Consider the following 11,347-nt stretch of genomic DNA (forward strand, 5'->3'; position numbering starts at 1 on the left):
TGGCGCCGGAATCCCTGGTGTTGCGCCGCACTACACTCCTCCGCCAACAACCTTCACGTGGCCCTTGACTCCTACTGGTTCGATAAACCTTGGTTTCTTACTGAGGGAAAACTTGATGTTGTACGCATCACACCTTCCTCTTGGGGTTCCCAACGGACATGTGCTTCACGCGTTATCAGCCGTCGTGCTGGCGGGATTCCGAGGAGGATCCACTACATCCACTGCCCGCTGGAACGGGGGAAGACGTCTTCATCAACACCATACGTGTGACCGAGTGCGGAGGTGTTGCCCGACTGTGGCACCGTCAAGATCTTCTATGCGCTTTTGAAAGCGGCAAGTGATCAACTACATCAACCACGAGATTTATCTCGTTAACGCTTAGCGATCTTCGAGGGTATGTTGATCTACACCTCGTTGCTACCATCTACTAGATTAGATCTTGGCTTGTTATTCGTTCTTGCGGTAGGAATTTTTCGTTTTCTATGCTACAAATCCCTACAGTTGGGAGACCGGGTTATAAGATAGATATCCGCACTATCAAGAGGGGCTTTCGGTTGGGTAACTGGATCACATCGTCTTAGGGAGCTCAACCTTTTGCATGCTTTGCATTCCATAAATCTTGTTGCTTCTTGGTGTTTCTTTATTTGAGGTTCTTGAGCTTGTTGCTAGCTTCAAGTCCAAGTTCATCAAAAATGGAATTCGTATGCATCTTCTATTGCGTTTTCATGTTTTGAGGTTTTACGGGTTTGATATTTTCTAGATAAGCCAAACCTTTTATATTATTGTTCTTACTCAATGGTTGTACTATGATGTTTCTATGCATAATGTTGTAGAGCTCATTGTCGTGATTCCAACGAGCCCAAGATCATCGAAATCGGAGTTCGAAAGCAAAAGTTATCGCATTTACGGCGTGTGGCTCGGCAGGCGGGTCTTGCTTTGCCGGGCAGCCTCAGATCTGGCCCGGCATGCCGGGTAGGATACCGAAAATTCCGGTACCCACCGATTTCAGTGCCGGGTTGGCTCGATTTTGACACAAACGGTCATATTTTTTAGGGGCTACAAAATGGGCTTCTTCCCCATTGTTCTTAGGGTTCTTTGGCACGTTTTTGAGTTTCTTGAGCTTGCTTCCCCTCCCATTCCTCCCATGATTCTTGCATATCATTGAGGGATTTGGTAGAGATCTAGATCTACAATCCCCACCAATCCATTTCTCCTCTAAGTGAGGGGAACCCTTTGGATCTAGATCTTTGAGTCATTTGTTGATTTTCTCCATTGTTCTTCCTCTCTAATCTCATCCTAGCATTTGTTGCTTTGGTGGGATTTGACTGTGAAGGATTTGAACACCTTTGATGTTCTTGCTCTAAATCATTGCATATTGTTGAGCTCTCCACCATGATTAGTTCGACTGAGAGACCGTGAGCTTGTTTCTCTTGGAGGGTGACCTCCTAGTTTCGCTTGGTTGGTTTCTCGGTGACCTCTTCGTGGAAGGTTGTGAAGGGACACGGGCTTCTCCTTCTTGGAGCTTGTGAAATGGTTGTGCAGCTTGCCATCTCCGGAGTGGAGGAAAAGCTAGCCATAAGGAAAGGGATATTCCTTCGTGGGATAGGCTCGGAGAAGAAGGTGAGCATTTGTGACGTTGGGAAATCCTTCGTGGGATCCCCACCTGACATGGGTATACCCTTCAGGTACCCATTATTAGTATACCTGGCTCGGCTCGGCCCAATATGAAGGCCCAACAAGGCAACCCGAAGAAGTAGTCGACTAGGACTCTTGTAAAACCCTAGGCTGGTTGCATATATAAAGCTAGCCAGGGCACCCGATAGAGGGGGAACAATAGATAGACAACAGATAGACAACATAGTTCCGCTACGGTGACACCCTGTAAACATACATATGATCATATACTAGATTGCTAGCAGCACGTAGGGATCCTCCACCAAGGAGACCCGAAGTTGGGTACACCGTGTGCCTAATCTCGCTCCCAGAATCTCCATCGTCGCTCTCTCCCGAAACCCAAGTCTACAATATGTAGGCATTAGCGAGGTGATCCCTCGTCACCACCTCTCCAAACATGACGTACCTTCTTGCAAAGGAAGGGAACACGGGAATACATCTTCGTCTCTGCGTGCCTCGGTTATTTCTATACCCGAGTTTACTTCCCTTTGTGATAGCCATCGAGCTTGAAGTATTTATTATATATTTCTATCACTTGTTGTTCATATATATATATATATCTTGCTTAGCTCTAGTTGTTGTTATTGCACTTAGTTGATCCTAGCATATTTAGGGTTTGTGCTTGTAAAATAAACATTAGTTTAATTCTGCATTCTTACAAGCCAAATATGTAAGAGTTTTTAAGACGCCTATTCACCCCCCCCCCCCCCCCTCTAGGTGACATCTCGTCCTTTCAGAAGGAGAACTGTGAGAGGCGTGGATATGCGGTGACACACTCCTTCAAGGCCAACCATCGCTAGGACGAAGATGACAACGCGATTTAGGGGACTATCTGACTAGGGGGAGGGATAAGATTGTTGGGCCCACGCATATGGAAGGGAAGCTATGACGTCCACATGATAAGGCGCCATCCAGCGATGCTCCACCCGGAGGATGCGAGCGGTGCAGCCTCCAGGGGAATCGAGTCCTTTTCCATTTCAAACGAAGAAAGTAATATATTGTTTTATTCCGTAGCAACGCACGGGTAGATTACTAGTTCTTTCTAATGTGCACTGATTCTTCAATTAATATGTGCTAACAAGGTTTCTGACAGGGAGTCCCACCGTCAGTGGTGACATGGCAAAGGAGAGGCCTTACAACCGATGCTGATCTAACTATAGGGCTTTTCTGTAAATTTTAGAGGTCCTACTTGACAGGTCCTTCTTCTTCTTCCTCTCTCTCGCTAATTTTCTTTTTATTCCCGGCTCTTTTGACCCATCCTTCCTCTCTCTCTCTCACTAATTTTCTTTTTATTTCGGGCTCTTTTGACCCCAGCGAGGATCCCGAGCCAGCCACGAGCAAGGTCCGGTATGGGCGGCCCCTAGCGAGGTTCGGCAAGGGCAGACGACGGCCTTGCGAGGGAGCAGTGTGCCTGCGCTCGAGTGGGCAGCGGTGCACAGATGGGGACAACCCCTTACTCGGGGCGGTGCGGGCAAGCAGGCGCAAGCCTGGGGAGCAGGAACATCGAAGAGTAGAATTTTCTCTTGAGCGCAACGCTGCAGGCGCAAACGAGGTCCTGCTCGCCGAGCTAGCTCCACGTCGTCCATGACGGTAGCGCCTTCCTAGACGTTGCCGCCACCACCGCGGCCCCACAGTCCTTGCACATGTTCGTGGTGTCCACGAGGTGGTGGTGTGCCATGTATGTGGTGTCCACAAGATGGTGGTGTGCTCGACAGTAGCCAAGGTGCGACAGTACCCGAGGCATGACATCTCAGCGATGTTCACGCCGCAAGGCCTCGCCACGGTGGCGGCTAGGCAGGGTGAAGAGGTTGTCGACACCAAGGCAGGAGCATAGCGCATAGGACGACGACATGCCGGAGAAGGCGGTGAACTGAGTAAAAGTTGACGACCGCTACGGCACGCTCGTCCTCACAGACTACCACTGCAAGATCGTTTGGAACTCCACCACCGAAGATGGCACCGCGCAGGAAGAATAGGACCATCTAAGGTGGCCTGAAATAACGATATTAAAAAAACGGATTTGCTGGAAATTAGGCGCCTGCTACTTAATAAGTTTAAGTTGAACGCTTGGAGATTCGTATTTTGTGCTCGTAGATTCATGCTTGACTTTTGGGCTGTTTGTGTTGTTGTTAGCCCAATGCGTAAGCGGGCTGACTTGTTTTTTGCGGGCCTCGTGGAGTGGACTTGTGGAGTGGGCTCACGGAGTGGGCTCGTGGTGACAGTTCCTATCACAAGGTATCTTTCTCTCTCCCATGGAACCGCTTACGTCGCGCATTCTAGTTGCGCGTGTGTTGCAAACGACATATTTTCAGTTGCACGTGGGTTGCAACTGACAATTTTCCGGTTATATGTGGGTTGCAATTGATTTTTTTTTCCAATTACATAAGCTTGATATGTTGCAACTAAGAATTTCCAATGCATATGGGTTGCAAGTGAGATTTTTCCAGTTATGCATGCGTCACAACTAAGAATTTCCACTTACATGTGGGTTGCAACTGATTTTTTTTTTCAATTACATGAGCGTTGCAACTGAGATTTTTTGAGTGCGCTATGTTGCAAGTAACAATTTCCATATACATGTAGGTTGCAACAAAAAAAATCCAGTTAACGCGTATGTGTCGCAACTAAGAATTTCCACTTACATGTGGGTTGCAACTGGTCTTTTTCACTTACACGTACTAGACGTCAAAACTAAAGTAATACACGGCTTAATAAGCTACTGAGAATTAATAAGTCTCAGGCAACTGATCTCTCTAGGCGCTCCCTAAAAAAATTGCCTCACTGGGAGAGGGCTAATAAGTGCGTCCCACAAAAATTTACAAAAAGAAAACCAAATTGGATATGTTGGAGCCATTCGCCTTGCCACAATACCCTGGCAGTGGGACCTACTATCAGAAACATATACTGTTTTGCGTAGATCAGTGCACATGTTAATTCTGGTGGCTTTTTGCAATTTTGATGGATATTGGTAGTTTTTCAACTTGCGGTTTTTTGGAATTTACTCAGCGACTAAACTAGGAGCCTCATTTCTTTGGCAACTAAAGGCAATACAAATGTCTGGGAAATGGAGCATATACCGAGCAGCAAAATATTCCATGCGCCTTGAACCAGTCAGTGGTGTATAAGCATTCACTGCGCTTCGGGAAGAATTCTAGCTTGACCATGCCCCGAGCAAAACAAGCCTCCAGATTGACACCACAACTCTTGTCCAAGTTCAAGAAATGCACAATACCACATGCAACGGCCTGTCGTAATATCTTGCTGCTCTTGTTCACCATCCAAGGCATGAACCTTTACACTGTACAAATCTCTGTCTAATTCAACAAGAGCAACGGCTGCATGAGCTTCAAAGAGAACTCAGATAGTCAAGTTGGTAAAAGTAAGTTTCATCTTCAACTTGTCTCCACTGAGCATGAGATCAGGGGTCTTCTTAGTCCAGCCTCGACCTTCAAGAGAAAAAAATATCAGAAAATGCCCCAGAATGCAAGTCAGAATCAATGTCATTACAATTTCTCTACACAAATTAATTTGAATAAGTAATTCACAAAAATGCTTTTAGTAACACATGACGTCAATAAGCTAAAAGCTGCAGCTCTTGGCCAGTTATCTAACACGATTTTGCATTTTTTATTACTATCATTATTCATCATTGCCACTATTATTATTATTGTTGTTTATTATTATTGCTTTCAACTACTTGTTACTCCCTCCTTTTCAACATACAGTACATAATAGTTTTGTGCTGAGTCAAATTTCGTGAGCTTTTTTTTGCGGGGTAACATTAGTGAGCATTGACCAAGACATACTTTTAAAAAAACTTGGTCAAACTTTACAAAAACTGACTTTGGACGAAACTAATATGCACTATTTTTTCAAATGGAGGGAGCACATGTGGAAATAAAAAATAATACGTGCTTTCTAATAAAGTATAAATAATACCTACATCATACAGTTAATCTAGACAAAGCTGGGTCAATTAATTTGGAACGGAAGTAGTACTACTGAGTAGTCAATTATTTTGAACAGAGGGAGTAGATGATATGGTAAAAACCAACTAGGCCAACTCAAGTTAGGCATCAAGGACCCATAGCAACATAGTTTGCTTTTATGGTTTCATATGACCATATTTATTAACTGTTTTCAGGATATTTCTTCAAGCATTCATATATATCAAAAGTATGATGGAAGATGAGAATTCTAAGAATAAACATGATCTATTCTATTTAAATGATCGTGTATGACTTACGTCATTAGACAGAAAAGATCTACTACCAAAAGTTTTAAGTCGTGGAGACTGGCCTGCAGACGTTGAACTGCTATCATTACTACCACATTGTTTATCACCCTGCAGACAGAGAAGCTCCTTGTGAATTAACATATTCTAGGCTTCTAGCAACGTTGACATATACCAGCAGGTTGCAGCATTGGTAAATAGTTAACAACCTATGCATTTTAGTATAAATATGTTCAATATGTTGACAACTAAGGTTGAAACTAGTTATTCACAACTTTAATTGAGCATATTAAATTTATTCTAGTGAACAACGGAAATGCATTTCTGCTGATCATCCACAATCACACCTTGTTTACACAACAACTAGAACACATAATTATGAATGATAGATTCGCTCCATGGAAAAACAAAACAGGATGCAACAAGAAAGGTCAACATATTGATTCGCTCCATGGAAGAACACAATCTATGAGTCTTGGTTTATTCTTGCAAATGTGACAAAATAATAAGCATCAATTTTCCACACCTAAATATCATCATATATTTAACCAAAATACTGTGTTTAGAATATTCCTAAAAGCTGCTAAGCAAGAAACTGCATACCACACCTGATGGTTGCATGTATTGTTTCGAACATCCTCAAAAAGAGAAGAATAGTAAGAAGGATCATAAATTGAACCACCCAATATATCATCAGCCATGGAACTCCGTCTAACTGAATTAGATCGGGGGCTCAAGAAACTATTTCTTGCATCATTTGCTTCATAATACATTGGGGTGCTTGATGAGACCCCTAAACTATACATCTGGATCCATATGAATGAAGACAAAAACCTCACTGAAAACCCAATAATTTGCATCCACAATGCTAGTCTGAGCGAGAAGACAAAAAGTTGACCATACTTCTCATCAGGGGTACAATTCCTGTACAAATAGATAGAGTGAGCAAATAATAGAACTCTCAAAATTCAACAGTAGAATATTCTTGCTGACACTAGAAAGAAAGCACGCTACCAAATATATACACATCTGTCCAATGATACAGACATGCTAAATGGATTGGACTTACAGAAATGGGGTAATATAAGAAGCCAAACTCCATAGAGAAAAAAAATACATTTCATAATGTAATAATGACAGAACTTAACAAAGAATAAGTACATACGATACTGAAAAGAAAATGCACATCCATATACAATCTCAGGCAATTTCATGACAATTAGATGTAAAAAGGGAATCATAATTCTGAACAAATTTCAAGAAACAAGGGTGAGCCCTAAACTTCAACAGTATCCAAAATATGTCAAAGAACGGCGAAAGAACTACCATAGAAATCAGATTGCTCCAAAAATGGCATTAGTACTTCTGTTAATGTCTGGTTTCCGGGCAATCAAATGCAAGACCCAAAAGATTAAAAAAGGGGGGGGGGGGGGGGGGGGGTAATTTGACAGCTATTTTGTATTGGTTCTCTATTTCATCAAGTTTATGAAGCCATGCGAAAACATCGAATAGCACTTATAACAACAGTAAATTTATTGTGCAGAACCACATACTCTCGTTCTTTTCCCATGTGCACCGAGGATGCATTCACATTTCAAAAGAAAAATAAGTTATTAAACTGAAAGATAGTGGTTGCAGAAGGCATACCATATATCACGTGAGAAGAGTATAAACCATGCAACATCAAGGACGATAGCGAAGAAGAGAAGGACAGCGTAAGTCCGGCCAAGTCTCTGGCTACTACTCTCAATCGCAACAACAGCAAATAGCCCTATCACAAGGTTTATCACAAGAACCCCATTGAACAGTGCCCCGAGTGATCCAATTAGCGCACAACCAATCTAGAAAAATATAGAGATCATATTATGCAAATACATTAGTTTGAAAAAAAACTCTGCTGAGAAATCATTCAAAATTCTAAGCATTAATCCATTAACCACATATTATCCAATGAAATAAACATAAAGCAAGTAACCTAAGCTTCACTGAATCTAAGAATGTTGTTAACTGTTGAAACACAATATATAAGCTTCATAACATGCGTAAAAGGCCGGTAATCACTTGTTCTCTCAAATTTGATAGTAAAAAAAAATCAAATAGCATTCCCTAGTTACCAACAAGACAGACACTTGATACTGTAAACGCCTGGAATACAATGAATTCTGATATTTAGAATTTTCAGTTTGCAGAACAACAACCCAGGTGGTATCAAGGAGTAATCTATCAACTAGACGAGAGCTCACTGCTTCAAAATGCCACCATCGATGATCATAATCAGGCCCTAGCCTTCAGGTGTGGAGACTGTGCAGCCCGCAAAGGGCCCAAAAAATTTGGGGGCCCCAAATTTCGTATAGGCATATATATGCAGATAGGCTTGACAGCCCACCAGAATTTTTTTGCACTGCCAATGCCGCTGGAATGCACGTTCTGATTGGACCTCACCTGGGCGTTGACCCTCAATTCCTGAATGTGGCTCCCAGACATGAACGCACTCCGTGTCTCTGGCCGATTGATCAGGCACTTGAACACTCGGTCGATTAGCCTTCCCACCTCCCGCTTCCTAGCGATGGCAACGTGAGGAACAGAGGAAGAAAACGGTGGGACCTTCTAGATCCTCGACCCGTCGAGCGCCATTGCGTCAAACCGTCTGATAAATCTGTGATCCCCTTCTCACTCTTGATTTCTGTCAGCGGATTTGAGCTGCGGTTGCTCAAGGCCATCGGAAAAACCGAGGAGGGTGATTTGGTTAATCTCTTTTCCTATCCATCGGCCTTGATCAGTTATTCCCAAGGTGACCTCCAGTTTAATTGGGTTAATTATCATTTATAGTACTGTACAATGCTTTCCTCTCATATTTAGAATTCGATTGCGGATGTAGATCGTCTCCATCTAATTTCCTAGCAAATTAGCTATTTAACAACTTTTAATACTCCCTCCGTAAAAAATGATTGACTCAACTTTGTCTAGGTACATTCATATCTAGAATAAGTGACTCTTATTCTAGATATGAATGGATCTACGTACTAAGATCACGTCTAGATCGCATCTAGACAAAATTGAGTCACTTATTTTTTGACAGAGAGTTCTTTAATTGATTAATGATGTCTCAGCCATTTAATTTAATTTTTGTTCTTTAGTATGTATTTTTTTAAGATCAAGATTTGAGAAAGCATCAAACTGGTACCCAAAAGTGCATGAGATAAAAGTAAGGAGATTCAGAGAAAACTAAAGGAGTGTAATATTGTTCAAATAAACATTATGCAAGCTGAATTTAAATAGGTTTGATTTTAATATATCCAATTTCCACGTACTTGTCAAATATTCTGACATATATAAATTACAAATATTTACTAGCTCAAATTTTCTAGTGAGGTAGGGCCATATTTTAAGTTTCGCACAGGGTCTAAATTTTCCCGGCTCGGCCCTGATCATAATGAACACTTTAAGTTGATTCATAGAGGCATTATTCAAGCACTAAGGAAGGCGCATAACTAACTCCAAGGTGCAAAACTGAACCAATTATAGGTCAGCGGCGTCGTCGAGTTAACCCCACTGCATTTACAGAAACGAAATGAAGTTCGGAGCCCACAAGGTGGATTAAATCAAATAAAATCGCCTAGGTGCAGTGGCGGATCCAGCGCCCCTACTACCCGGCGGCTGCCCGGGCTTCCGGCCGTCCGGCACACTGTAATTTTACCCGTATTTGATAAAATTTAGCAACTTAAGCCTTCAAATGTACTGTTTGCCCGGGCTTTCAATACTGCCTAGGTGCTTCCAACATTTCAAGAATCAAAGACTATCAAATTCGGGCAAATCTACGATCCCAAAGGCACACAGTTTTCACTAAAGCAGTGAATTGTTGCAGTGCTCAAACTTGACTCCAACACCAGACTGGACCATAACTTCTCTTTCCAAGGTTGCGTCACGCACAAGAACAGTTTTACTATGTCGAATCCCATCTAAACCGCATTTAATATGAACTTATACATCCCAGATAAGGGTGAATCGGGAGCCGCAAGAATGCAGCAAAGCGTGTGAAAATAAATACAGCGCGCTGAAACCTTCTGCCCCCAATGCGTCCCATCACGGACAACAACAGCAGAAGCAACAACAACAAGAAAAAGGTAATCCGATCTCATGAGCCGATCCGATCGAACCGAGGCAAAGGGAACCGCGCGCGCACCTGGAGGTAGATGAGGGCGAGGGCGAGGGACTGGAGCGCATCGTAGTCGCGCAGGAAGGAGCGCACCCGCGGCCCGATTCCGGGGCACCAGGGCATTCCGACTCCGGCGAGCTCCGGACATGCACGTCTCTGCGGGGAGGGGGAGGGGAACCGATTCCTCGCCGAGGAGCTCTTCCGCCTCTCGAGGCGTGATCGACGGGGCCGGCAGGTAATCGAAGGATTCCGCCGTAGATTTCACGCCGCGCGCGCGAGCGTGTGTTGATGCGTGCGTGCGAGTGGGGGCGTGCCCTTCGGCCGATGGTTTTCTTGGCTGCTCGATTTATTAGGGGGAGTGACGACTAACCGGAGAACGGGGCAACATGGTTAGACCATCTCTACCACACTGCCCCTAAAAACGCGAACTCAAAATTTGGATCGTAAAATGACACTGTTCTGTGCTAGCAACTTCCGAACCCGTAAAGATAAGGTTTATCTACGCTACTTAAAAAAGACGAAGGTGTTCCCTATTCTGCCTCCCACCTTCACTACGACCAAGTTTTGGTCGTCAACCAATACATCGTCCTGCTGCCGGACTCCCGTCGCTGTGCATTTTGCACTTTGATCCCTTGCAAATTGGGAAATTAACCCACACAACATCCCTCGACGCTTTGCAGTTCTCTCGATGCAGAGAGGCGAACAGAGCTAGGGTTTCGCCGCCAGCAATCCCTTTCTCTTACCGGCGGCCGCCGCCGTACTCCATCGCTACACCACGTGCGCCGGCGCCACCACCCGACATCGTGGTCGTCTCCCGCACGGACTGGGGCGAGGAGTCTCGGCAGTGTTAAGAGATGGTTGGCTATCTGCAACTCACGTGTGCTGCCGCCGCCTCATCTGCTCCTCCCCTCGTGCTTCCCTTCCTCACACTCAACGTCACCGACGCCCCTGCTCCACCGGCCTCGCTCGTCTCCTCCCGGCACCCTTCCACCTCTTTCCCCGTCGCCCTCACCTCGTCTATATCGCGCCTCGCCGTCATAGAGCGGGGCACTCGCCACCGGCCTCCCATGGTTGAAGGTCCAGCGGCTGAAGCGGCTGCGGGAGGGGGACGAAGACGACCAGGCTCCTTCCTACTGGCAGCGGGGAGCAACATGGCCATCCATGAGGCACCGGACCTAGCAGGTTTGTGCCATGCCCACCATATGTTTGTTGAAATGCTCCCTTGCAGGGATAGCTGCAGAAAGAATTTAGGAATTAGGACTAAAAATGAATTGCATATTATG

At 44.4% G+C, this 11,347-nt stretch overlaps 1 protein-coding gene across 5 annotated transcripts; it reads right to left on the reverse strand.

Annotated features, from left to right (window-relative positions):
• Window positions 1-4,374: 4,374 nt before the first annotated feature.
• Window positions 4,375-10,443, reverse strand: LOC127333452 (uncharacterized). 5 transcript variants are annotated; one of them, XM_051359834.2, is made up of 5 exons: window positions 10,092-10,443; window positions 7,556-7,749; window positions 6,512-6,832; window positions 5,947-6,019; window positions 4,375-5,120 (listed from the first exon to the last, which is right to left on the reverse strand). In XM_051359834.2, the coding sequence occupies exons 1-5, from the start codon at window positions 10,185-10,187 to the stop codon at window positions 5,067-5,069; spliced, it is 738 nt and encodes a 245-aa protein (XP_051215794.1). In that variant the 5' UTR covers window positions 10,188-10,443; the 3' UTR covers window positions 4,375-5,066. The 5 variants fall into 5 exon arrangements, with proteins under 5 accessions (XP_051215794.1, XP_051215795.1, XP_051215792.1 ...); XM_051359835.2 differs by having other exon boundaries at window positions 5,921-6,019; window positions 10,092-10,441; XM_051359832.2 differs by having other exon boundaries at window positions 6,517-6,832; window positions 10,092-10,440.
• Between the last annotated feature and the right edge of the window lie 904 nt (window positions 10,444-11,347).

The sequence above is a fragment of the Lolium perenne genome, chromosome 2 (assembly GCF_019359855.2).
Source record: "Lolium perenne isolate Kyuss_39 chromosome 2, Kyuss_2.0, whole genome shotgun sequence".
Classification (NCBI taxonomy): domain Eukaryota; kingdom Viridiplantae; phylum Streptophyta; class Magnoliopsida; order Poales; family Poaceae; genus Lolium; species Lolium perenne.

Excerpts from the sequence above, each read along its gene's own strand:
- LOC127333452 (XM_051359832.2), bottom strand. The coding sequence starts at position 10,187 with ATGCCCTGGTGCCCCGGAATCGGGCCGCGGGTGCGCTCCTTCCTGCGC. Across the intron at positions 7,750-10,091 it reads TCGCCCTCATCTACCTCCAG|ATTGGTTGTGCGCTAATTGG; the intron begins GTGCGCGCGCGG and ends ATATTTTTCTAG. Across the intron at positions 6,020-6,516 it reads ACAATACATGCAACCATCAG|GGTGATAAACAATGTGGTAG; the intron begins GTGTGGTATGCA and ends CTCTGTCTGCAG.